The sequence below is a fragment of the Diadema antillarum genome, unplaced genomic scaffold (assembly GCF_040938485.1).
Source record: "Diadema antillarum isolate AM-2024a unplaced genomic scaffold, OU_Dant_1.0 scf00000015, whole genome shotgun sequence".
NCBI lineage: Eukaryota > Metazoa > Echinodermata > Echinoidea > Diadematoida > Diadematidae > Diadema > Diadema antillarum.
Genome location: NW_027270904.1, coordinates 1,241,574 through 1,269,241, shown reverse-complemented (window position 1 = coordinate 1,269,241; position 27,668 = coordinate 1,241,574). Strand labels below are relative to the sequence as shown.

Genomic DNA, 27,668 nt, shown 5'->3' with positions numbered 1-27,668 from the left:
CACCGGCCTGAGATTTGTGTATTGCTGTCCTTGATCGGCCAATCTCACTGCAACAAAAGCAGTTGGACCATGCTTGATTTCAATGAATATGGAAATGATGACTTTGAATGTGACGTATGCCATTAGTTTGTGTTTTTCACTCAATCTTGGTGTGTGTTCAATCTCAGAGTAACTGAGCCAGTGACTACACCACCAGAGCAGAAAGATGGGGTTCAAAACCCCCGGACCATCTCCATGGTAGTGACGGGGCACCGACAAACACCGCATGCTTCGGTGAACACCACCACTGCTAGCACAAGCAGCAGCCCCTCATTCGTCCCTAGCAGTAGCCAAGAAAGTGACAGCAAAGTCAGTGACACCATGACAGCTCGGGCCTCCAGCCCCAGTTCTGGAGCTGGTGATGCAGGTATGGCTCCGCCAAAATTGGATAAGTTAAGGACAGATGTGACTGTGCATACAAAACCAACAAAAAGTCACACACTTTTATTTTATGTGAGGATTCAAAATAGGTGAAATGGGTCCACCTATTCAATCATCATTTTTTTTTTTTTTTCTAAAAGAGCAAGTCTTTTTCTGGATGATTCTAAAATCAGGGATCATAAAATGAAGGGGGAATTGTGTTTTTTGCAGTTTTTCTCGACACATCTTTGTAGAATATTGTGATAGGCATGTCTCGGAGGCCCCTTTTCATTTCTGAAATACCCTTTACACACTCCTCACTTTCAATGCTGGTACCTTTTGAAAGGATGATGCTACTGCATTTTAAGTTGGTATCAGTTATAGTTAGAATAGGTTCAGTAAGGGAGCAAAATTTCAGCTTAATCTGATGATCCCTTCGTTGTGGTTGTTACAGAGTTTAACCTGTTTTTTGTCCTATTCATTGCAAAGAGCGCATCGCGGTGAGATTAAGTACTTAAATAGACTGAATGTAAAACTGAATGTCAGACTCCTTCAAAAGTTTTCTATGTAGTTCAGGTTGAAAGATATGCACCAGATAACAAGCTTGTGGATATCCTCTTTTTCAATGATGATGAGCTATTGGAAGAATTTCATTATATGAACCTCTCTTAACATTATTCATTTATTGCGATTATGATATTTAGAGGTATGACACTCTTAATGCTTGTTTACAGACAAATCATCATCAAGCCAGTCAGAACAAAGTGATTCCTCCCAGTCAAGTGATACCAAGGAGTCCGGAAAGCATCAGGTATGTCGTCTCATCTATCTCTCTCATCTATTCCATCCAGACTGATCTCATCTACCCTTCATTCCATCTTAGCTCATTCCATCTATCATACCATCTGGACTAATCTCATCTATCCATCATTCCATGCAAACTCATCTCATCTGCCATTTCTTTCATCCAATTTCATCTCATTTATCCATCCAGACTGATCTCATCACCCTTCATTCCATCTAAACTCATTTCATCTATTCATAATTCCAATTAAATACATCTCGTCTATCCATCATTAGATCCAAACTCGTCTCATCTACCCTTTCTGTCACCCAATCTCGTCTCATTTATCCATCATTCCATCCATACTAATCTTATCTACCCGTCATTCCATCAAAACTCAGTTCATCTATCCATCATTCCAATCAAACACAGCTCATCTATCCCTTATTCATCCAAACTTCTCATCCACCCTTCATTTCATCCAGACTCCTCTCATCCATCCTTTATTTCATCCAGTCTCATCTCATCTTTCCATTATTCCATTCAAACTCATCTCATCTACCCTTCATTCTATCCAAACTGATCTCATCTACCCATCATGAGGTGACGATGCCCCCATACACTTAGGCCCGAATTCACGAAGGTGGTACAAATGAAACCATGGTTTAAACCATGGACAAAAACCATGGAGTGCCAAGTGTCGCATGGAATATTTCGTTATAAAATCAGTCATTTCGTCGGTGAAATGATTATTTTGTAACGAAATTACATTATGTAAGTAAATGAACATTTCGTTAACGAAACAGTCATTTCGTCGATGAAATGACCAATTTCGTAACGAAATATTCCATGTGACACTTGGCGCTCCATGGTTTTTGTCCATGGTTTAAACCACGATTTCATTTGTACCACCTTCGTGAATTCGGGCCATTATGTTTATGGTTTCTTCCAATTAATGCTGTATACAAACTCACACAGAAATCAGTCGAAAGAGATACACCTGGTAGTCAATAATTACCACTTATACCTACCCATATAGCTAATTGGCCATTTCATTTTGCCTGAAATGATCATGTTACACTCTTTTGCTCTCGACGATGAACATAATACTCTCCACTTGGATAATTTTTTTTCATTCCTCCCCCTTCCAAGAGGTGATGCTCATTATTCTGCTTATATCTTTTCTCAGAGTGAAGTTGGTCTATGTCACTTTTTGCTCAAAGTCATGCCCTTATTTTTGGCCATTAAAGCCAAAACATCTTCCACCATTTGGCATTTGCTTGCAATACATCAAAAGGGTCTGCCAAAAAACTCTTCTGGCTGATGCAATTTGCCACTATAATGAGTTGTTTAGGAGTATTTTGAGATCAAAAGTATGAAATAATTTTGAGTGTTTGCACGCAACTGCTATTTGTGAAGCGCCATCCCCATTCAGTAGTGAGTATCAGAAATAGAATATTATGTGATTAGCAATTATACAAAATTGCATAACTACAATTACCGTGATCGGGTAAGCTGTGAGACTGTAGTACTTCTGATAGACCTTTTGGGCTAAAATTTTGCATATGAAAACTAGTATGTTTTCCCTTATAAGTTTATCCAACTGATTGCCCATTCGTGGAATACACACTACCCCTTGTTGTAGAACAAAGGAATACAGACAGCTTTGTGTTCATTTCATCCACTGGAATAAAGAATAGTACCTGTCCTATTGATGACTCAGTACAAAAGAGAAACACATGAAAGGATACTAGACTAATCTTGTGATATCGTCAAGTATGCGTACTTTAGTTTACAGTTTGTTTATGTGCAGATCAGTTGTGACAATTCATTGTCCATATTGTCCATACTAAATGTAGAGTTCTTTCAGGGCTGGCAATCCTACAGCCATCCTCCAGTACATGCCTGACTTGCTGTAGTTTAATGATATGCAGAAAGAATGTTGATACGTTCTGAAAGTTGTATATGGCAGAGACTGTTTATGCCTTATATTTCAAGAATTTGGGCATGCAAGTTAGTTTCACTTTTCAAGAGAAGAGTTATCAATTTCCTTTCTCAGAGATGTAAAAAAAAGAAAAGAAAGTGCAATGTATATTATGTTATGGGGGGCAATAATTTTGTGAGTTGTTACTTTGCGAATATTGGTTGACTTTTAAAATTCGTGAAAAATTAAACATGTGCAAAAATGACCATGTATGCAGTGTGTTCAATGTGAAATCTTGCAATTAATGGCGTGGTATCTTCTGTTTACACTTTGCAGGAGGCTCTTTGTGCAAACTGTGGTGTGTGGTCAACAAATGTCTCATACTGCTGCTCCTGCAACAAGGACTTCAACATGGTGAAGCCGAAACGATATCGCTGGAGTATGAGCCCCGCAGCCCCTCTGGTTACTTCGAGACCCACGTATAGGACAGTGCCAAAGCCACAAGCGACACCTACGCGGGTGGTTACATACGAAACACCCAGTGTGGACAAGTCGAAAACAGCACCTACCAATAGGACCAATGCGCCTACACGGGTGATTACATACGAAACACCCAGTGCGGACAGGTCGAAAACGACACCTACCAATAATACCAATGCGTCTGTCGCAGTGCCCATGACAAACATTCAGCAGCAGAGCCCAGAGAAGCAAACACGACTTCTCAGCGTGAAGTCCATGTCTGCGCCCAAAGCTGTGGTCAGTAACAATAACAATAGGCAGGTACTCTCGACAGGCCAAGGGCCAAAGATCCAGACCATCTACGTCACCAGACAAAACATCGCTATCGTACCCAGCACCACATTCCACAATCCCGTGCAGACTGCCATGATAACAGTTATTAACCCAGACAAGCCTGTGATAGACGGTTTCAGCAGAAAGAGAACGTTGAGAACATATAGCACGGCGGCTACCACAAGGAAACGTGCCCCACCCAAACCCAAAGAACCAGGTATGCATACATTCCGCAAATACGCAAGTAACCCGTTGAGGACGAGTCCGGAGTAAACTCGGGCAGGTTTCTATGGGAAATGCATGTCGTAGCAAAATCAGTCCGTCCTCAACTGGTTAAGCAAATTATTTGGAGGTTTTTGTAGGAAGTAAATTCTTATTGTAAAATGGCATGATAATGGTAAACACATGCAGACAAACAGACGGAAGTGATTTGCAACTATAATTGTCCCCACCGAACGAGTTCGAGCAGGGGACTATGAAACGGGCTCCGTACGTGTGTGTGTCTGTGTGTCCGTGTGTCCGTGTGTCCGTCTGTCTGTGTGTCCGCGTGTGATCAAAATGTTCAAAATGCTACTCCTTCGCCATTTCTGACCCGATTTTGATTCTGTTTGCTTTATATGATAGCACTACATGGGAGCTTTGAAACTTCTATACAGAATTTCAGTTGTGACCTTTGACCTTGACCTTTGACCTATATTGTACATTTTGCTTCAAAATGCTACTCCTTCGCCATTTCTAACCCGATTTTGATTCCGTTTGCTTTATATGATGGCACTAGGTGAGGGCTTCAAAACTTCTACACAGAATTTTGACCTTTGACTTCTTTGACCTTTGACCTTGATTTTTGACCTATATTGTACATTGCCTACAAAATGCTACTCCTTCGCCATTTCTAACCCGATTTCGATTCCGTTTGCTTTATGTGATGGCACTAGGTGAGGGCTTCAAAACTTCTACACAGAATTTTGACCTTTGACTTCTTTGACCTTTGACCTTGATTTTTTACCTATATTTTACATTTTGCTACAAAATGCTACTCCTTCGCCATTTGTTACCCGATTTCAATTCCGTTTGCTTTAAGTGATGGCACTAAGTGAGGGCTTCAAAATTTCTACACAGAATTTTGACCTTTGACTTCTTTGACCTTTGACCTTGATTTTTGACCTGTATTGTACATTTTGCTACCAAATGCTACTCCTTCGCCATTTCTAACCCGATTTCGATTCCGTTTGCTTTATGTGATGGCACTAGGTGAGGGCTTCAAAACTTCTACACAGAATTTTGACCTTTGACTTCTTTGACCTTTGACCTTGATTTTTTTTACCTATATTGTACATTGGCTACAAAATGCTACTCCTTCGCCATTTCTAACCCGATTTCGATTCCGTTTGCTTTATGTGATGGCACTAGGTGAGGGCTTCAAAACTTCTACATAGAATTTTGACCCTTGACTTCTTTCACCTTTGACCTTGATCTTTTTACCTATATTGTACATTTTGCTACTAAATGCTACTTCCGGCGGGGACATATATTACGCACCGCGTAATTTCTACTTTTCCTTGTTCTTAATTGTAGAATTCCTTGTTAGCATGATTTTCTCGCCTTCTTTGTAGGATCTTGCTACTTAAATTTCAAGAAGACATTTTTATCTCCCCATTTGTTTCTCTCTCTCTCTCTCTCCACTCCCTCCTCTCTGTCTACATTCTTAACCCGTTGAGGACGAGTCCCGAGTATACTCGGGCAGTTGTCAGTGGGAAATGCGTGTTATAGCAAAATCAGTCCGTCCTCAATGGGTTAAGGAACAAGTCCACCGTTATAGACATGTGGATTGAGAGAAAGCAGGAATATTAGTAGAACACATTAGTGACAGATTGAGGAAAATCAGACAAACCATTCAGAAGTTATGAATTTTTGAAGTTTTAGGTCCACAATCTCTGGATGTGAAGACTACTACAGCTTGTGATGTCATATGTGTAGAATGATATGAAGAAAATATAAACAATATATTTTCACTTTTCTCGCTTTATGAAAAACCCTACGACTTGCCTCTTTCAGAAGGCAGGGGGAGTAACATTACCCTTTCTATGTCAGATACAAAATGAGGGAATGTGCACTTATTAAAAGAATGGAATATTGTCGAATTCTCTTTATATTTTCCTTATATTGTTGTATGCATGTGACATCATACACCGTAGCAGTCTTCTCCCCCAGCAGTAACTGCACAGAATTAGTTTACAAATTCATGAGTTTTAAACTGATTGTCCAATTTTCCTCAAACTTTCATGGATGTGTTCTACTTATATTGCTGTATTATCTCAATCCACATGTATGTGAAGGTGAACTTGACCTTTAAACTTGAAGGCTGTGGGAGGAGAGGTTGTGACACACAACATGAATAGGGCACCAAAGTGTGATATCATAGCCATTCATCCCCATGGAAACTGATTTTTAGTAACCTCAGCCGGCCTGAATATCTCCAAACACTGTTGTTGTTAATCGTGCTGGCATCTGGGGCCTGTTGCATGAAATAATTAATTTGAGAAAAAACTCTGGTAAGAACTGAAAACTCGGGTTGGTGTAATGCTCCCATTGGCTTTAACACAGCAAAAACTTTAAAAAATGTACCCAAGTTTTTCTCAGGTAAAAAGTGTTATGCGGCAAGCACCTGGCTACAACCCAAGCTATAACAAACGACAGACATCATTGCTTCGATACTCTATAAAAGTTGTGTTACAACCAAAATACTTCTGTCAGCACTAATATAATTCCATCTTCTTCAAAGACCTTGATGCAGGTTTCATTGAAGGTTGTAAGACATGGATCTCTCTGCATAAGTGACCAAGTTTTCATCTTTCATGTTTGTTTATTTTTCTACGACATTCGAGCCTCGTACAAATTAAATTTGAACTGATGAGAAGCTTCTAATACTTCTGATAGATAGATCTGTAGTCATTGTCATGCATGTTGTGTTTATACATTTTCCTTTCTTTTTCTTTTTAGAAATTGTCCTCATTTCTGACAGTGATGATGAGGAGGACAGTGCAAGAGAACCAGCAAAGATGCAAAAAACCATAGAGGGCTCACAGGAAGGTACATTACCAATATTCATTTCATTTCGTCAGATATTTTAATGGCAAAAAAAAAAAATGATATGAGTCAGTTTCGAGGAGTGAAAGTGTCGACTTGGGACTTGAAATGGTGATATAGTAACCAGAGAGGAAACTCAATGAGAGAGTTACTGAATATGCCATATATTTCGCAAGTCTAAATTTTCGTGAATCGGGAATTCCCGATGATTTCGCAAGTGGTTAAATTCGCGATCATGGAGTCTTGTACTGAACGGAGAAATGTACATGCGTAAGTCACATCCACATCGGGATCAGAGTCAATATTTTCGTGTATCTTTAATTTTGCGAACAGCACCTGACTCGCAAAATTCGCAAAAATAAAAACCTCACAAAATATTTGACGTATACAGTAAGACAGAAACAGGCAGTTTGCATGTACTGACTTAGATATCAATGCCAGAGTGCTAAGTGTAGCATGTACAAAACTAGAAAAGTACTCAGAGAGTGCAGACGGGTCTCCACTAAGCAGCTCATTTCCACCTGTACCATGCGTGCTGAAAATTGCCCTTGCACGTACATGCTAATAATAGAGAAGATACATGTATTTTTGTTGTGTCTTCCTCATCAGCAGCTTACTATATGTTGTGCCTGGAGTGCGTGCTCAGTGCGCGTATACACACTTCAAATACATGCAGGTTGAACTCCCTCATTTGTTGGCCCTATTTGCCAGTGATAATCTTAAACAAAAAGGTATCTTAGATCATGACGGTTATCCAGATCACTACCAAAATGTAATCATATGTTCCTTCTGTCATTATAAACTTTTCCTGTAAGTTTCATTTTAATTGGAGCACAAATTTTTGAGTTATTCTGCAAACGGACTGACAGACAAACCAACGCCGACAAAAATGTAACCTCCTTGGCGAAAGAGAGTGATAGCGCCCAATCACTATTACCAGTCATAGTATTAGACGTCTTGGTGAGTTTTAGGTTTGATTTACTGACCGGAAGGTAAATGCATGTTTTTAGCTTTGAATCCTTCTCTTAACTGTTCTAGACAATTCTAGTATCTCATTCAAAATTGTGCAATTAGTAATTGAGTGAAATGTGGACCTTTTCTTTGTCTCGAAATTTTGCTGTGGAGATCTAGAGAGAAGCCCTGCACGGCTTCAGGGTGTACAGGAATATTAAATATCCAGTTGTAATTCTTTAAAACCCAGACATGTGTCTGCATTGAGTTGCCACTCCATCTACAAACTGTATTTATATGTCCCCGGTCATAATTTAAACCACTTTGCAGCCGCAGAGTCTGAAGAGGAAGCGACATCATCACACGCCAGCAAGAAGGCCATGATGAGGGACCAGGTGAGAATCTTTGTCCTCTGTCTAATGACCTCCTGACCCCTGTCTAATGACCTCTGACCTCTGTCTAATGACCTTCTGACCTCTGTCTAATGACCTTCAATAAACATGCTCAGAATTGGTTGTAACTGTAAATCACTATAATCTCTGCTTTGAAAGCAGTGTTGTTTTATGTTGATTTCCATTGGTCTATTTTTTCCTGTTTGTTTTGAGTGAGATTTGGCACTGAAAATATATTAAAACACAGAAAAAAAACCCCAAATTGTCAGCCAGTCCTCGTCTGGATAATGAAGAATCTGGTTAATTGATGGCTGTATAAGTGAAGTCGGGCAGTATTGTAAGTTGCAGTTAATTATAAGGCTGATGGGAAATTGTTTTGAGGAGGGCTGACTTTTTACAGAATAAACCAGCAATCATCTGCACAAGATTACATAACACAACCTCAGGTCCATTCAATCCATCAAATCCCAAAGACCACATCTTTGTTGTTTTACTGTGTATTTTTTATTATTCAGATACTTTTCCTTGTTAGTGTTTTGCAAGGTAGAGTACAAAATTATTGAGTTAGAAATTGTCTTTACTCTGAGCTCTCTGTTATATGAGTGTTTGATTGCTAATTTGAGTGCTTGATTGATGAATTTATAACGTGTTCTTCAATTTCTAACACATTGAAAAGAGTTCCTGTTTCATGTTCCAGTTGGCAGTTTCTTGAATACAATTTTTTTTCTGATATTGTGTAGATTTATTGATTAAATCTGCAGCTAATCCCCTTCAAAACTGAGTTAGGTATCTGGATGCCAAAAGCTATATCTGAAGTCATCTCAAAATTAAGCAACAGTAAAAAGTATCATCACATTTGCTGTTTGTTCTTGCTCGTCATTAAATCTAGAAGGGAAACTTTGTTGGCTCTGCACATGAGCAGCCGGCTGATGGGGCGGCAGGATCGCCATCCGTGGGCAGTCCGAAGTCAGGCGAGCGGGAATTGGAATTCGGGGTTTTAGTGCTGCAGTTTGGGTCATGGCCCCGCCCAGCGGTGGAGGGTAGTGGGCAGCCCCCATTGCCTTCGGTGACTATGAGTGCAGAGGGGTTCAAATTCAACTTCCAATGTGAGTAGTGTCTTTTTTTAATTCAAATTATTTGCACCAATTATTTGTTGATTGATACAATGTAACAATTATAAACAGTGACAAATGCAAACAGAAGGAAATGAATATAATTCATTAGTGGAAATGTGAGCCAAGAAAATGGGATTCCATCAGGATTTCCACTAATAAATTATGAACGTTAACAGTTTGATGCAATAATTGACTTGTAATTCATGCATGTGTACATAACAACAAGTTATTGATGGCTGTGGCCCCATAAGAGCACAGCTTTTAATTGGGGCCCTTTAGCATAATAATAAACAAATTATGAAAATTTATGTGTTCAGGGTGCATTCGTGCTTGGATCAAGCTTATCATTTTCGTGTGTTCCTAAATTTGTAGCCAAATTTGCTAGCAGCACCCGACTCGTAGAATTTACAAAAATAAAAACTCTTCGAAATATATGGCATATATTTATTCAGTGATGTTTGCACCATATGATAGTCGTCCCTGTCATGTGACTCAAAAGTTGTTTGTGCAGAAATCCTTTGTGGTTATGAAGCCAAAAGAAATTGTAACATGCGTTTGTGAATTTGCTTGTGTGAGGAATCATCTTAGTCTGTATTTTAGGGTAGATATTTTGCAGTTCTACCTTGGACAGAGTCTTGAGGGAAAGTGTAATATTTGTATGACAAAGTTATGATTCATTGCGAGGTATGTGAGGGCATTGTGCCAGAGATTGTGTTTTCAAATGCCAGTAAAATGCCAATTTGGGCTGCATACTGACATTCCATAGATGCAGCAACTTGAAGGGTTTGTGTAATTGAATTGCTGAAAATTTTAATATTGGATGACGATGTTTTGCTGTGTATTCACAGTATAAATTCATGATGACTTTGTTTATAGGGAAAAGTCTCTTCTAGTGTCTTCCTTTCAAACCCCTCTGATTAGTATAAAAAAACACAAAACAAAACACCAACAAAAGCACACGTCAAAATGTGAAAGGTTTGATACCTTTGCACAGGATATGAGGTTCACATTCATGGAGAATCCCCCTCCCCCCCCCCCAAAAAAAAAAAAAAAAGAAGAAAAAAAAAGCAATACTGGAGCAATATTATCTTGATAATGAATGCAGCTTAGCATAGAATGCGTTTTTTCTTTGTGTGAAAGTAGGAAAAATTCAATGGACATAATTTATTTGAAAGATATTTTTTTGTGTGTTTTCTTTGCTTTTTTCTCCTCGTCTTTCTCACGCAGCTAATATACACAAATGCGGTCAGTTTTCAATGGCTCTCAAGGATATAGTGAATTGTAAGCACTACATCAGCAACTCCGGAATGTCCAGTATATTCATCAGAACCACACCTGGCTTTGCTCAGGTGGTGCGCTCCCGCCTGTACATTAATCGGTCAGAAGCCCACTTTGACCCGGGGAGCAAAGGTCAGTATTGAGAGGAACTTTTCTTTTTGGCAGAGCACCCAGGAAATCAGCAGTGATCATTCCTGAATGTGTGATGCAAGCTTTTGAAACAAGTTTACTACATTGATTTCTGCTGTTTCCAAACCTATAATCTATTTTAACCTGTTGAGGAGGGGCTGATTTTGCAACAACACACATTTCCCATGTGGGGGGGGGGGGGGGGGGGGGGGGCGCTCTTCAGGAATTAAAGTTGTATGCATACAATCAAAATGATTTTACTCTTTTGATCTCAAATACTCCAAAGCAGCTCATTATCCGGGCAATTGCATCAGCCAAGCAAGTTTCTTTGTAGACCCTGTCGATGTATCATAAGCAAATTCCAAAGGTTGGGAGATGAATTTTGAACCCCTATTAAAGAGAACTATGTTTTGGCTCTAAACTACTGAAGGCATAGTGCACACTATCTGTCACCTGTGTGTAAAAAATTGATTCGTATGTTTGTTTTGTCCACCCAGAGGAGCATGAGCGGATAGTAGTGATCCGTCCGTTGCCGTCTGAATTCACTCCGAAGATGCAACAGGAGATGGAGAGAGTCCTGACAACCATGTCATCCAAGGTTGCCGAGACAACCAACAGTAGGTGTTTCGTTTTTATTGCAACCGGTTGACAAATTGCTCCACATCGATGTCAATAAGCACTGAATTGATCAGTGATTTGGATAAGACGCCTGACCGCATATCAGAAGATTGTAGGTGTGAATTCTGCTCGAGTATGTATGCCCATGATTTCTTTTGTCATGGCCACTATTAAAACATTGATCAATTCAATGCTTATTTACTTCGATATAGGGCAATACATGTGTGTCAATCAGTTGCAATATACATGTCGACAACTTGATGGAAGAATTTCATGAATTTGAGTCTTTCATTTTGTTCATTGTTGTATCCCTTCAATGACAGAGATTGCTGAGGACGTTTTAGATGGAGCCACTTCAACCCACTGCAGCACATTCCAATAGCATGCTCTATCGCATGCTGTGTCATATTTCGTGTGTGTGCTATTCTCTCGCCTGATTTTATTTTAAGTTTTCTTTGAAGGTTCACCTGGGGAGTATCAGGCTGCCTCAGTGTTCTCACATATAGCATCCTGACAAATGATACCCCTGGTGTTCCATATATAGGGAATATAGATATAAAGGGAATTCCACAAAAATTCATTTTTCATGAAAATTGCGCATTCCATCAACTTGATACTGACATATGTTAAAGGTAGCAATTATTCCCCCTGCTTTCTGAAAGCGATTTAGTAGTCAAGTGCTTTTTCTTTGTGCTAGAAAAGTGAAATTTTGTGGAATTTTCTTTGTATTTTCTTTATATTGTTGTCCACTCATACGTCATAACCTCTAGTAGCCTCCTCATCCGGCGGTTCCAGCATCAAAAGTTTAAAAATTCATAACTTTTGCATTGATTGTCCGATTTTCCTCAAACTTTCATTGATGTGTTCTACTAATGTTGCTGCTTGCACTCGATCCACATTGCTCATTGGGTTTGGGTTTCCTTTAAGTATTTTATTCAATGGATTTGGCACAATACATGTACAAATTTGATTATTATTATGAGAAATTCTTAATCTTACTGCCACCCTCCAGCTGCCATGTTTGAGTCCATCACCAGAGAGGACGTAGAGAAGCTACTGATGGCCAGCCTACGGCCAGAAATGAAGAAGGTGGGCATCCTGGTGGCCACATCAGGCACCACCCAAGTCCTGTCCAGTACTGGAATGATCACCCTGGCAGGGTCCGTGCTGAACAACCTCAGCAGGCTACAGAGTGGGGTTCATATAGGCCGGCCAGAGACCAAAGAGAGATCGAAGGGCAATACAGAAGACCAGCTGGACAAGTGAGAACATTAAGTCTTCATTATTTTATCAATTCAGTTGTTCATTTGATATACACTGTAAAAGCTACTGTATACGCCATATATTTCGCAAGTCTAAAATTTCGCGAATCGGGAACTCCGGACAGTTTCGCGAGTGGTTAAATTCGCAATCGTGGAGTCCTGTGCTGGAACGGAGAAATGATACACGCATACGTTACATTCACATCAGGACCAGAGTCAATATTTTCGCCTGTCGTTAATTTCGCGAATAGCACCTGACTTGCGAAATTCGCAAAAATAAAAACCTCACGAAATATTCGGCGTTTACAGTATATTACCTAATTATAAAGGAATTCTTTGTTCATTACTGTCATTAACATGTTCATGCACTTTATCATTCTTTGATATAGTTCGAAAGAAAAAAAAAGTTTTTTGTTTACTGTTTATTTAGTTACTCATTTGAAATTACATATATCTTGTAATTTCGTACGTTTCAAAGTTTCTGTGTTGATATCTTTGTTTCTGTCATTATTTGATACATCACAGTGCATGAGTTATAAATGTTGGAGGATGAATGATATGAGTTTTACCTGCATGAGATATGCACAAAAAAAACTGTTGGTTTCTTTTTTTCATACTGTAAAACACAATTTATTCGTGGCATAAAATTTTGGCGAATTGGAGCTGACGGCCATTTTGGCGGCATTGAATTTTTGCGACCTGCCACTGGCATTCAGTGCATATAGTGCAGTTAGGAACTTCCACGTGCATTTTAATTTCGCGTATGTTGGCTTTCGCAAAATTCACGAAATTAGAATGCACGCGAACATTCCTTGTTTTACAGTACCTTTGTAATCTCTGTGTGTTTTTATCTTCCTTGCAGTCGATTGTTTGTATTTCCTCCTCCCCCAACCATTGGTGGCATCACCGTGACAACGGAAGACAGAGCTTGTCTACAAGATGGAGAATTTCTCAACGATGTCATCATTGATTTCTACCTCAAGTACGTACTACAGTATGTCCCCCCAAAAAATGACAATCAGATTTTCGCATTTATAACTCCCAATTTGATTAAACTGTCTAAATGCTACTTCAGGGTCTTAGAATACAACATTTCAGCTCTATTTTGCAGAAAACCCCATTCAATTTGGTCAAGAGGTCACAGAGAAATGTGGATTATTGTAAAGCATGTCATGAGTCTGATTCTTCCAAGTTTAGCACTTGGATGCTCTTGGAACTGCATATTATTGTGTGAACCAATAGACTGAACTTGGAGGGAAGAGATTCCTGACATGCTCTACAAAATTCCTCATTTCTCTTTGACCACTGAAGCAAATCGAATGGAGTTTTCTGTAAGATGTAGGCAATGAGTTATAGTTTCATACCCTGAAATTGTATTTGGATTGATTCACTGTTTTTAAAGTTATAGTTGCAGAGGGTCCCGTTGTAATTTTTTTTGGGGGACATACAGCTGTATGGCATTGTCGGTGATAACAGTTGTGGAGACTGTACCAGGTGTAAAATGCATGAATGCATGCTGCCTGTTATACTAATACTCTTACCAGGGTTGAATACATCCTTTCATCTCATGGCATGGCAGTGAGATGGTATTACTAAATGATAGAATGATTATATCGTGGCTGGGGCGACAAGACCTCGTATCTACAAAATGTCAAATGTTCAGGAGAGACAACAAACATGGCGGCCAAAGCACTATGGCGAATGGGAAAGCCTTTCCTTGGACATGCCGTGGTGGCTTCATTTTTGGAGTAAGACAGTTAGGATTTGGACAGGACATCACTTAACCCATTATTTGACCATTAATTAAAAAAAAAACTCATTTTCACCAAAATTACAGATACAAGGTCTTATCACCCCAGCGACGATATGTTCAGTGCATTTTAAAGAGTAGATTGTTTCAGATGTCGAATTATTTTGCGACACAAATAGAAATGTAATTTCAGGAAGTCGCACAATAAGATTGCAAGTCTTTGGAGGGCCTGCTGGTGATTTCTACTGTAGGCTCAGAAGAGTTTATCTGACAAGCTGTCGCTGTGTGTGACAAACCCGGGTAATACCATAAGTATTCCAAATGTGGGCACTTGGTGTAGGGCATGCTCTCACCTCATGGTTGAAGATGCTACCACTTTGAGGTTACAAGTCCTGCAGTAAAGCAGGGCCTAGTATTATCTGGTATTAGTATTACAAGAGTTGACGAGTATAATTTAACTTCCTTCCTATATAGTCTGCCATAGACTTACAAACAAAATCAGTATTACAATCAATTTGAACTCTTGATAAAGCAGGCCCCTGATTGAACATTCTGTATGACCCTCCCCCTTCCACGATATTTGTTGTCGTATTTTGCCCAATAAGCTGTTGAAGCAAGCTGTTGAATCACGGTTCAATTTGGGTACTAGCTGCATGCTATGCTTAACCTTTTGTCTGTGCAGGTATGTGGTTATGGAAAAGCTCAGCGCCAGTGACCGCAAACGAACCCACCTCTTCAGCTGCTTCTTCTACAAGCGCCTGATGCAGCGGGACACACCCGGCAATATTTCCCCCCAGCTCAACGGCATGACGCCCAAGGAGAAGCGGCACGAGAAGGTCAAGAAGTGGACGCGTCATACCGACATCTTTGAGAAGGACTTTATCATCATTCCCATCAATGATTGGTGAGTTTTCATGCATCAGGTTTCAAGTTTATACAATCAAACCTGTCTATAGCAGCCTCGAAGGGAGACGATAAAAGTGGCTGTTATAGACAGGTGGCCACTATTGACAGGTTATCCAACTGTGTGCATTTCCTACATGTACATGTATCATCGTTGTATACATGTTCAAGTATGTGTGTACTTATGCGCATGTATGTTTCATGCGCCTTTGAATGTTTCTGTGACAGATATATGGCGCCATACAAATGCTGTGGATCATCATCATCATCATCATTGAACAATATGAAATAATTGCACAGTAGCATGTGCTTAGTTGTGAAGAAAGCTTAAAACTATGATTGAATGAGTGATGAATGCAGCGGTGGTGATCACTGAACGTTGCCCATGAATGACTGGCATGGCTATAAAGCAAAAAAAACACGGCTTGGCTACAGCTCCATCGGGTCTGTGGCTGCTATAGACAGGTTAAATTCTACCGTGGGAAACAAAATTTGGGGCCACTGGCCGTGTTAAACAGGTGGTCGCTATACACAGTGTCTCTAACAGGGCTTTTCTCTCGGGGGGGGGGGGGGGGAGGGGATTTCTCAGTGGCTGCTATAGACAGGTGGCCGCTAAGGCAGGTTTGACTGAACTATCTTCCAGTACTTCAAAAAAAATAAAAATTGTGCAGAGAATGAAGAGTTCCACAAGCACTGTACTGCAGGCTGCAGGGAACAGCGAAAGGCCTCTGAGCTTTTGAGTCCTGTATTGTAAAAAAGTGATAATGAATGTAATAAACACAAAACATGTTATAACACAAAACTATGTACTATACTGACATAGACAGGTTAGGAAGTACACAATGCAAGACAAAACAAAACTCACAGTAATAGCTAATTTATGTAACAGTCACAAAGTATGAATGATAGGATACTGAAAAATGAGGAATATTCGTGTGCATTTTAATTTTATTTTCACGAAAATTTCATGCTGAGAAAATATCCCGTTTTACAGTATGACGTTTTGTACACATGTTTCTCTGGCAGTTGTCATGCAGCTTTAGTTGGACCAAGCCAATATTGTGATAATACATCAATGGGTAGTCAAGTCCTACACCTACAGTACTTGGGTCGGATGACTTGAAGTGTAAAAACCCACTGCAAAGTCTACCATAGTTTGTAGTCAGTCTTTGATAGTTTTATGCCCATTTCAGTCCTTTCTAGGGCAACATTTAGCTAATCAGCAATGAGTGATGCACCAGCAACTTTCTGTTATGACATCTGGAATCGTTTCATAGATTTCACTGTTTTTTTCTCCATTTCCAGCGCTCACTGGTTTGTAGCAATTATTTGCTTTGCTGGTCGAGTCCAGCACCTGCAAAAGGGCAGCAAACCGCAGCAGCAGCAGCAGCAGTCCCCTGCTCCCTCTCCATCTCCATCTAACAAATCGTCAGCGAGTGCGCAAAGCTTATCAGCGGCCAAAGAAGTGACCAATCACGGCACGGACGGACTGCAGGCTGTAGGGCCGGATTATAAAGTGAGTGCACCGACAGTGCTTGACCGTGTCATGTTGCACAATGGAAACAGGGGGCACTGTGCCGTCCACCCCCAACAGACCGGTCAGAGCAGGCATTGCCCCAAGGCCGGCGGGGAGGAAGAGGAGGAAGACGCGGAGGAGCCAATGGACACTTCTGAAAGCCCCGAGCAGAAATTTGAGGGTGGGGACAGTGAAAATGACACAAAAACTGATGGACCTGAAAGTAAAAGTGGACACAATCACAGCCAGAACTCATCAGGGAAGCCATCAGTTACCACGTCCACAGCTGCCTCCACGCCCACAGCTTCATCCACGCCAACAGCTTCATCCACACCGTTAATGGTATGTGTGTAAAACAGTGTGCATATTAATGTTTTGCTATCGGTAGGTTAAACGTGTCACATGCGATTCCATTCCTCACACCTATTCACGATACAGCAGAGCTTGCAAATTTCTCTGCAACTTTGCTGCACTGCATCCGTAATATAATTATATGATTTTTAAAAAGTTGCATGACTTCGGAAAACATGAGCTCACGCATTGCTGTCTCAGAAAAATGTGGCACACAAGGTGAACACGATGGCACATTAAGAGTTAATAGGCACCAACAGATCACATTCAAGATTATCCTAAAATGACCAGTAGGCAGTGCATAATGTATCTCTGGTATTAAAGAAAAATATTCAATGTGTGTTTCTGCAAGTAGGCATGATAGACAAGAACATCCCAGTGGCAAGTGGCCTGGCCGGTGTCTATTGGTTGTTTTCTTGACTTTATTTGCATACAGATGAATTGATACTGTCCAGTCTAGCTGGCTTGATCGGGGATGGTATCAATTATATCAGATCATGTATCTAGGCCAGAGGATGTGTATAATGCTGTCAGATCATGCTACAAATTAAGAAGATGTTTTAATGCTGTCTGGCCCATGGTATTCAAGATTTTAATGATCAGCTCATAATAGCAGTTTTCTCTTTTAATAATACCTTATATTATCTTTTTAAAAAACATTTCAAACAGAATTTTGATGAACATTTTAACCCATTGAGGATGGGCTGATTTTGATGTAACACACATTTCCCATAGACACTTGCCAGGGTATACTAGGGACTCATCCTCAATGGGTTAAGCCAACCAAACAGGAAACTTCTGTGCAGACGACAATCCAGCTAGTGACTATGTATAGGCCTTGACGATTTCTTTAGTGATTTCATCTGATTTTCTTCATGTCAATGTGTGTTTGCTTCCTATATGCAGAATACCCAAGGCATGTTTCTATGAAGTGTCTAAAAAGTTGAAATGTGGTGTCAAGTTGAATTTGACTAGATTGATCTGTTTTACCGCTATGGAAGCATTGAGTGCTTATTAGCAAACAACCCCAGAACTGGCAGCTTTTAGTCCCCTCCGAAAGCTTACACAATGAACATAAAATGTCTTGCCCAACGACACGACCAGTGCAGCCAAGAAACCTGAATCAGGGACGTAGAGATTGATAGTTCATTGTCTAATCCTCTGAGCAACAACAGCTCCTCTGAATAAGCTGATAAGTTACCATGCAAGAATGGTGACAGTTTCATTGAAATTGGACTTAAGATATGTGGAAGTTCTTATGGAAGATAAGTGTAATTTTCTTATGTTTTCATGCAACTTCTGCTTGGATCGAAAGCCCCAGGCCCCTTTTGACTCCATTTTGTTGTGTTTGCTTGCCGCTGTTGGATAAGCAGTTTTCAGCATCTTTTTTTTTTTTTTTTGGCTAAACTTATAAAAATGAGACATGATGATGACAGTCAGACTTCAAATTTTCCTGCATTGACCTTGACAGACCAATTCTTCACTTCTATTTGTATGTCATTTTTTGTCCCCGCCGAACGAGTTCGAGCAGAGGACTATGAAACGGGCTCCGTACGTGTGTGTGTCTGTGTGTCTTGTCTGTCCGTCCGTCCGTCTGTCCGTCCGTCCGTCCGTCCGTCCGTCCGTCTGTGCGTCCGTGTGTGATCAAAATGTTCAATTTGCTACTTCTCTGTCATTTATGAGCCAATTTTGATTCTGTTTGCTTTATATGATAGCACTACATGGAAGCTTTGAAACTTCTACACAGAATTTCAGTTGTGACCTTTGACCTTGACCTTTGACCTATATTGTACATTTTGCTACAAAATGCTACTCCTTCGCCATTTCTAACCCGATTTTGATTCTGTTTGCTTTATATGATAGCACTACATGGGAGCTTTGAAACCTCTACACAGAATTTCAGTTGTGACCTTTGACCTTGACCTTTGACCTATATTGTACATTTTGCTACAAAATGCTACTCCTTCGCCATTTCTAACCTGATTTCGATTCCGTTTGCTTTATGTGATGGCACTAGGTGAGGGCTTCAAAACTTCTACACAGAATTTTGACCTTTGACTTCTTTGACCTTTGACCTTGATTTTTGACCTATATTGTACATTTTGCTACAAAATGCTACTCCTTCGCCATTTGTAACCCAATTTCAATTCCGTTTGCTTTAAGTGATGGCACTAGATGAGGGCTTCAAAGCTTCTACACAGAATTTTGACCTTTGACTTCTTTGACCTCTGACCTTGATTTTTGACCTGTATTGTACATTTTGCTACCAAATGCTACTCCTTCGCCATTTCTAACCCGATTTCGATTCCATTTGCTTTATGTGATGGCACTAGGTGAGGGCTTCAAAACTTCTACACAGAATTTTGACCTTTGACTTCTTTGACCTTTGACCTCGATCTTTTTACCTATATTGTACATTTTGCTACTAAATGCTACTTCCGGCGGGGACATATATTACGCACCGCGTAATTTCTACTTTTCCTTGTTTTTTTACTCTTAGATTTTGTATCAAAAGCATGCTCAATTTGAACATTGGTTTTAAAGCATAGTATCATGATGAAGACTGTTTTGTATAGGATATTTCCCCCAAAACTGGGAAGAAGAAGAATTTCTTATTCCCTGGTACACTTTTGAAAAAAAAAAATTTATGTTTACCCCCATAACCCCATTTTCTGAACTTCAGCAGTAACCTCTTGTTGATTGTGTACTAAGACCAGGCGTCCACTAGGGCGCGGACAAGACGCGGACAAGACCCGGAATGCAAATTTTGTGTTCCGCACTCCTTCGGCAACCTGTCCGCACGTTCCTGAACGTGTCCGCTCACTGTCCTAAACATGTCCGGGCGTTTCCGCACCTTCGGGAGAGAGAAAAATTTCCGCGTCCACATTTTGATCGAGACCAAAATTTGGACGCGGAAATGAACTTCCTGACACCTTCGGCGACTTGTCCTGACGATGTCCTGAGGATGTCCCGCTTGTCCGGAACCCTTCCGCTCCTTCCGCACACGCTCCGGAAAGAATCCCGCGGTGTGGGGAAGCTTCGCGAATGAAAGCGGAAGACACCAGGAATGTTTTAGGACAGCGCGGAGCCGATGCGGATCTATATATGCAAGTGTCCGGAACCGATGCGGAAATTTTGTAATCCAGACACGAAAATGTCGACACTTTCCGCGAGCGTAATGCCAATGAAGCGCAAAATGAGTAAGAAGGGAGGCGAGGCCCCCATGCAAATATCCCTATCACAGGCACACCTTTCGTCTAGTGATGAAGAACAGGTAAATCTAAGGAATTTCCGGTCCCAGAAGGCAAAGAAGAAGGTAGTAGAGACTGCGCAAAAAGCAACCAGAAAGAAGTGAAATCAGCCCCCTAACTTCCTAGTACTCAGTAAGTTTATGTTGATTTGATCTTTTCAGAAATTATTTTTCATCTGAGTGACTTTCCTGGTTCCTATTACTTACTATGGTACATTTTCCTTTATGTTGTTTTCGTATTTTATTTGCAAACAAACTAGGTTGTGCCATGTGACAGCCCAGCTGAAAAATCACAAAAGTAGGTGGAAGTACACTCAGAAAAAAAAAACATAGAATTTTTGGCTAAATGTTAATGTATTATATAAACATGACCAAGTTGTTATTCATACGTAAATGCTTTCTAATGATACAACATATCAGAACAAAAGACAAATTCATTGCACTAAAATGCATGAATTCAATTGCAAAGATATACCTGTGGTCTCATTACAATGTAATATCTTTGAAGCCCAAAATAACAATGAAAGCTAAAGATAATACCAATTCAAAATTCAAGTGATATGAGAGAAAAAGCAATAAATCATGAACTCGAAAAAATGTTACATTTCTTCTTTTTTTTTTGCTGAGTGTATATATTTAAGTACACATTAAGCATCACAAAGCATTTCAGAAATATTCTTTACCTGAATGATTTTCGTATTTGTTATTAATTAATAATTTTATCTTCTCTTTTTGTTTTAGTTGCAAATAAACTCGATTGTCCAATTTGACAGCCCCGCTGAACCCCCCCCCCCCAAAAAAAAAAGTAAATTAAAGAGTTATAGGTTAAAATATTTCCCCATTTTTACACTTCATTGACAATAGGCTACTAAGCTGTAAGCATGAAAAAAAAAACATCTCGGACTTGAATCATTGCAAATTGTTTAAAAGTGATCAAAATAAGAGAGAGTTAGAGATGAACAAGGGTAAAAATGAGAGAAAGAAAAAAAATTTAATGATTAGGATCATTTTGGCATGCTCTGCGGATGTATCAGACAAAACATGTATATACTTCACGATGGATAAAGCACAGGTCTAAAAAAAAGGGAATAAAGAATATATAAGTTACAAAACTGCAACAAATTTCATGCTGTATTCACCAACGGTTTATTTCTTGTGAAGAAATAAACCGTTGGTGAATACAGCATGGACTTTGTTGCAGTTTTGTTACTTATCTTTTTATCTTGCCAACATATATATATATATATATATATATATATATATATATGTACATACATCTACATCTTATGTATATTATTATGTATATGGGCATTTTCAAGGTAATGGGACCCCCCAACGTTACATTTGGTGTTTCGGACATATCCACAGTGCTTTACATTCTAAATGAAATACAATGGCTTGAAGTGATTCCTGAATAATATTTTTTTCTTTAAATGAGTCACTTATATATTTTCTTATTTCTGCAAATTGAAGATGAAAATTTCATGTGAACGTATGTAACAGGTGGACAGACATTGGTGTACTAATGTATGACGGTCAAATTAAGTATCTTCCATGGAAAATGATCCTTTCTTTACTAAATGAACTGATATGGATGATAAGAGATAACATCATCCAAAGAAATCAAATTACCTGTGCATTAAGGTACATTTCTAGAGTTTAGGCTGAACGTATGTAACACGGACGGACAAAAATGTAACGTCCACGTCTGTCCACATGTTACATACGTTCGTTTTTTCTACAAGTGTACTATAGTGCACAGTTAATTTAAATTTTGGGGGTGATATTGTATCTTCTTATCCATATCAGTTGTTTTAGTAAAGAAAAGCTCATTTACCATAGAAGGTATTTAATTTGACTGTCATGCATTAGTACACAAATGTCTGTCCACCTGTTACATACGTTCACTATTTTTATGTTTTTTAAAATAAATTTTTATAGATAGCCTGCTTGGAGCAAAATCTGGACAAAGTTATCTCTCCTAGGTGAGCTTTATACAGTGCTAAAGTGTTTGGTGGGTTATTCACATTGGAAACATAAGATTACCTAGTGTCTTTGAAATGGACCCCATTACTGTGAAAATGCCCATATATACATATGGTTCAAAAAGTTTGCAAATATCATCCATGTGACTGTAGGCAGAGAAAAGATTGTTCTCCCAGATGAGACAAATAAAAAAAAAAAAAGAGTCTTCAGCCGACATGCAGACAATCCTATTCTTCGACTTTCGGTGGTCACATTTACAAAATAATGTTGACCAATCATATCAATATAATATCAGCAGCTACTGCGGAAACACAACAAGGAGCATCAATGACGGCTAGCAGTCAAATGAGGAAAAGTCAAAGTCAGCGCCAAATTTATACCTTTCCATTTTCCTGTATTGTCCGCAGTTTGTCCGCATGCCTAACTTGTGTTGTCCGGAAGGCATCCTGATTGTCCGCGTTCATTCCTGGTGTAATCCTAGATGTTTCCGCTCTGCCCGGCTACGATTAGCATATTCCGCGCTCTTCCGGAGTGATTCCTAGGAATGTCCGCAGTCAGTCCGCGGACAGTCCGCGGACAGTCCGCGGACAGTCCGCGGACAGTCCTAGGAATGTCCCAGGACAAGCCGATTCACAAAGTTATTCTGCGTCTGTCGCGGACAGGATGCCGAAATGACAAAATTTGCTTCCGCAACCCTTCCGGGGCTTGTCCGCGCCCAAGTGGACGTCCGCCCTAAAAGGCTGAGTGTCTTTTGAGTCTCCTTGTCCAATGCAGACTTACTGAGCATATGACAGACCAATGTACCCCTCTTCTGTTTTCAAACCGTTTACAGGCTGCCCAAAATTGTGCAATATCGTCAACCAGTCAGCTTGATACGTCAAGCAAAGCGCCCTCTGTGTCCACACGAAGCGCAGCCTGGCCAGCCAAGCCTAATGGGCTGCTGACGACGCAGAGAACATCAGAAGATTTGGAATACCAGCAGTACCATTGCCCCCAGAAACACTTTGAACAGTGAGTTGTGTTGGTATAATAATGCACTAACCTTGTCAGAACAACAACCTTCAATAGCTCTGTGTTATGCAAGTATTAGCAGCAGCTAAGTTTTTGTAGTATCAAATCTGTAGATCTCTGCAAATGCCTTTCTTGTTTTTCCCAAAGCTGAACAATTGAGACATGATGTGGATATGAATAACGAGTCTAAAGTTTCATGAACCGGGACTTCCCGACAATTTCGTGAGTGGGTAAATTCGCAGTTGTGGAGTACTGTACTGAATGGAGAAATGTATACCTGTGCATCACATTCATATCAGGATCAGAGTCATTATTTTCGCGTGTCTTGAATTTCGCGAATAGCACCTGATTCGCGAAATTCGCAAAATATTTGCCGCATACATTAAGTGAATCAGTACTGCCCAACGAGAATTCCTTGACGAGTTGGTTGGATTCTGTAATCACTATAGCAGTACTTTTGCTTGAGCCTGGCAAATTTGGTCTGACTGGTATTAGCTTGTAGTGAATGATTTCAACACTTTTGCATTCAGTAGCAGCTACATAGTAGTAATCATACTCGTTATAATATTCTACTGTGCAATGCTCTCCTTGGGCCAGTTGTATGGAACTTTCCTCCCGAAGAACCCTTGTAAGATCAGAAAACTCGGGTTAGTGGGACTCCTTAAAAAGTATAGTTTTCTCACGTGAAAAGTTTATGCAATGGGCCCCTGGTGAGTTTACATTCACACGTGCATTGGCAAGATAATTTAACTTGCCTCACAGCTACGCAGAGCAGGAACAATACCAGGCATATACTAGGTTTCCTGTGAGTTATCTCTGCCAGTCTGTAAGGATGTGCCTCGTCAGATTTACCTCATTTCATCCTGTATCCCTGTCTAGACCTGCCATTCTCATATTCGACTCTCTAATGGGACCGCCAAGGAGAAACGTCATTGCCAAGCTACGAGAGTGAGTATAGACAAAGCATTTGTTTCATTTTACATTCTCTGTGACTTTAATCAGTGCCACATGGGTGTTGCGTAAAGAAGGGCTTTTCATAATCTACATTAATTAGGTCATTATCCATTGATAATTGCTTGCTGTAGCAACTGATTTTTCATGCCTCTATATCTTCTCCAAAGGATGTCAGGCAGTATAAAATATGCACTATATTCCTTAATTATCCCATATATGCTATGCAAGATGAGATATATTTAGACCAGGGCTTGACATTAACTTTCTGATGACCCAAAAAACAAATGTACTGCCCCCCAAAAAAAAGAAAAAGAAAAAAGAAGAAAGAAACATTACAATCCAAGTTGTATCTTAGTTTGCTAGATTGGGCCATCAAAATATAACCTTGTTGGAAATTTGGTGGCCTGACATCAGTATTTGCATGAAAAAGAAATGGCTGTAAACTATTGTGGCACAGTCGTACATGAAAGAAATTGGTAGAAATTGGTTGAAATTGCCGGCAGTAAAGGAGCGATGGAGTATGTGCTGCAAAAGTGTATATATTGTGACATTAGAGGCGTGCAATGGTGCAAAACTAAAGTTGAGTATGAGCTTATCATAGGAGTAAATGGAACTGGGTCACGTCAGCATGCAATATCCGAAATTGATTGACGAAAATTGCACGCTCAACAGCAACAGCATGAAGTGGTACTTTTAGCTGCATGTCATGTGGTGGGCAGTCGACCAATCAGATAGCTAGAAACATTTTTGGGGTTGTGTGAAAGCCTAATGTTTGTGTCCTGTCATCCGCGTTTTCCGTGCAGCTACCTGACAGTGGAGTGGGAGACTAGGAAGGGAAGCAAGTGTGAGTTCAACCCCAACAACACGAAGGGGATCAGCCCAAAGGTGCCCCAGCAGAACAACTTCAGTGACTGCGGCCTCTACGTCTGCCAGTATGTGGAAGCCTTCTTTGAGGTGAGGTCTGGTGCTGGCCCCAGCCCTGGTAGTTTTGTGGGAGAGACGTGAATATTTGATTGCATATTCAGGAGATAGGAAAGAGTGCTCCAACCCCCCCCCCCCCCCCCCCTTGTGTATGTAAATCTTGTGTAGTTTTTTCCACGACACATGCTTGCAAACTGAGAGACTTTGTGTATTTTAACCCTAACTAGGCCGGGGGGGGGGCCCCCCCCTTGACGTTCCGCGCGATGTATCGCAATCGCAAAAAGCTATCGCCGCGACGTTTCATGACTTTTTTCTTTCGAGTCTCCCGCATCTTTTGACACCAAATTTGCGACGCCCGGGCGCGCGGTTCCGAAGTTACGCATAAATTTGTACATGCATGTCAGACCAAAAATTGTTCAAAAACGTGAATTCGTGTACAATTTCAATGCAAACTGTGCTTGCAGGCAAATTTCATAAAAGCATGATTATTTTGGTGTTTTATTGATTAAAATCAATGAATAACATATTTTCTTGTTCGGAGCGATGTCGCGAACAAATTCCATCGAAAAAACAATGAAAAACATAATCGAAAAAACAATGAAAAAACATAATCGAAAAAACAAAGAAATACATAAGAAATTCAAAAAACAATAAAATGCTTAAGAATTTTTTCTGATATCACAATTTTTTTTTATTACATTTGCTAAGGACACTAAAAAGAATATTTACACAAAAAATGTGCCTGTTTTGAGCTTTATTTTGTGATTTATACCAAATAGTCTGATTTCATGCATCATTATGCATAAATTAGCATAATTTAGCATAAATTATAATTTTTTGAAAAATTAACTTCATGATATTTTAGATTACATCATAGGCAATGTGTGTGCCAATTTTCGTCGCGATCGCGCGGTCGATGGCCGAGATCTGGAGGGGGGGCCTGGGAGGCCCCCCCCCCCTATTGACATTACTCATAATATCTTATCATTACCACTCAGAACAATGTTTTCTATGGAGAAGAAAAACACTATTATCTGTTTGATACAAGTGTGTGTATGTCTGTGTATATAAACTGAAATGAAATGATTGAAGACAGCACTTTAGCCTTTCTTTATTGTTCATGGACAAAGGAAACTGCTATGATCAAAGTATGATCAAAGCAGTGGATTACTCCGAACAGCCTGAAAACCTAGCATTTTTTTGATATTTTCTCTCTCAGATATCAAAGCTCTCCTCCCACTTTTATTTTCTGTGAATATTGTCTAGTTTCTAGTATGTGGTATAGTCCATGTGTTTTATTTTTTGTTAGTAATACGAAATATAGGCCCTTTCTGATGAAATATGTTTTAAAATGTTTTCACATCACTTCCCAAAAGTGCATATTTATTTATTTCTTTATTTTTTTATTTTTTTAGCTGAATTGATGTGTGCAATATCAAACATATATTTTTTTTTCTATGTTAGGCTTCAAAGGAAATTTGCAATCTATAATAGAAAGGAAGTGTTAAGAAATATTATGCATGACATTTTCATACAACGACATGCCGTAATGGTTAATGCACCATCAACAATTGCCTATACACCCTCGCCCCCTTCCTGATGTTTGTAGAATGAACCCAGAGATATTTAAAGATGTTTGATGGCATTGCTTTGTTTTATGTAACAGAAACCCATCAGGAACTATCACATCCCCATGAAAGGTCTGATGAACTGGTTCCCTGAGGAGGTCGTGTCCCAGAAGCGGCAGGAGATTCGAACGTTGATTGAAAAATTGGCGGAAGAATACAAAGCGCGGAGATGACAGCGCCGTAACTCTTCACCTGTGCACGAAGTCTGAGGACGGAGATGAATTGGTCAATGACTGGTCCACCCAACTTTACTGAAGCCCCCTGGATGTGTTGCAAAGGGGACCGTAATGTGTGCTGAATGATGATCGTGACTTGTGATGTCAGATCTATTCTCAACTGGCTCCACTCAGAGGGAGGTGTACTTGTGTCTGGTCCTGCAATGGAATCTCGAGTGCCATTGGACGCATGGAGCCAAACAATATTAATAACATGGCGTACAACAATCACAAAAAGAAAAAAAAAATGAAAATCAGAAAGAAGTCATGTTGGACCGTGAAAATGAAGAATCTTCCATTTTTGTAAACCATGTGTGGATGAGCGGAATGGCTGATCATATATCATTTTGGGGGTTGGGGGAATTATGAAAAAAAAATGAATGCTCAAATATAGTGATGTCCCGTCTTGGTCACAATTGGTCTTTTTTTAAAAATGCAAAGCCATTTTATGC

The 27,668-nt window shown here is 39.8% G+C and overlaps 1 protein-coding gene across 1 annotated transcript in view; it reads left to right on the top strand.

Annotated features, from left to right (window-relative positions):
• Positions 1 to 27,174, top strand: part of LOC139724274 (uncharacterized) — a 47,829-nt gene extending 20,655 nt beyond the window's left edge. Inside the window, exons 7-22 of the mRNA XM_071635419.1 lie at positions 168 to 406; positions 1,134 to 1,210; positions 3,444 to 4,116; positions 6,900 to 6,989; positions 8,268 to 8,332; positions 9,219 to 9,435; positions 10,672 to 10,854; positions 11,349 to 11,468; positions 12,482 to 12,594; positions 14,733 to 14,878; positions 15,164 to 15,385; positions 16,690 to 17,242; positions 23,320 to 23,498; positions 24,378 to 24,446; positions 25,256 to 25,406; positions 27,040 to 27,174. Coding sequence (XP_071491520.1) covers positions 168 to 406; positions 1,134 to 1,210; positions 3,444 to 4,116; positions 6,900 to 6,989; positions 8,268 to 8,332; positions 9,219 to 9,435; positions 10,672 to 10,854; positions 11,349 to 11,468; positions 12,482 to 12,594; positions 14,733 to 14,878; positions 15,164 to 15,385; positions 16,690 to 17,242; positions 23,320 to 23,498; positions 24,378 to 24,446; positions 25,256 to 25,406; positions 27,040 to 27,174 — 3,232 coding nt within the window. The remainder of the gene's footprint in view (positions 1 to 167; positions 407 to 1,133; positions 1,211 to 3,443; positions 4,117 to 6,899; positions 6,990 to 8,267; positions 8,333 to 9,218; positions 9,436 to 10,671; positions 10,855 to 11,348; positions 11,469 to 12,481; positions 12,595 to 14,732; positions 14,879 to 15,163; positions 15,386 to 16,689; positions 17,243 to 23,319; positions 23,499 to 24,377; positions 24,447 to 25,255; positions 25,407 to 27,039) is intronic.
• The last annotated feature ends 494 nt before the right edge of the window (positions 27,175 to 27,668 follow it).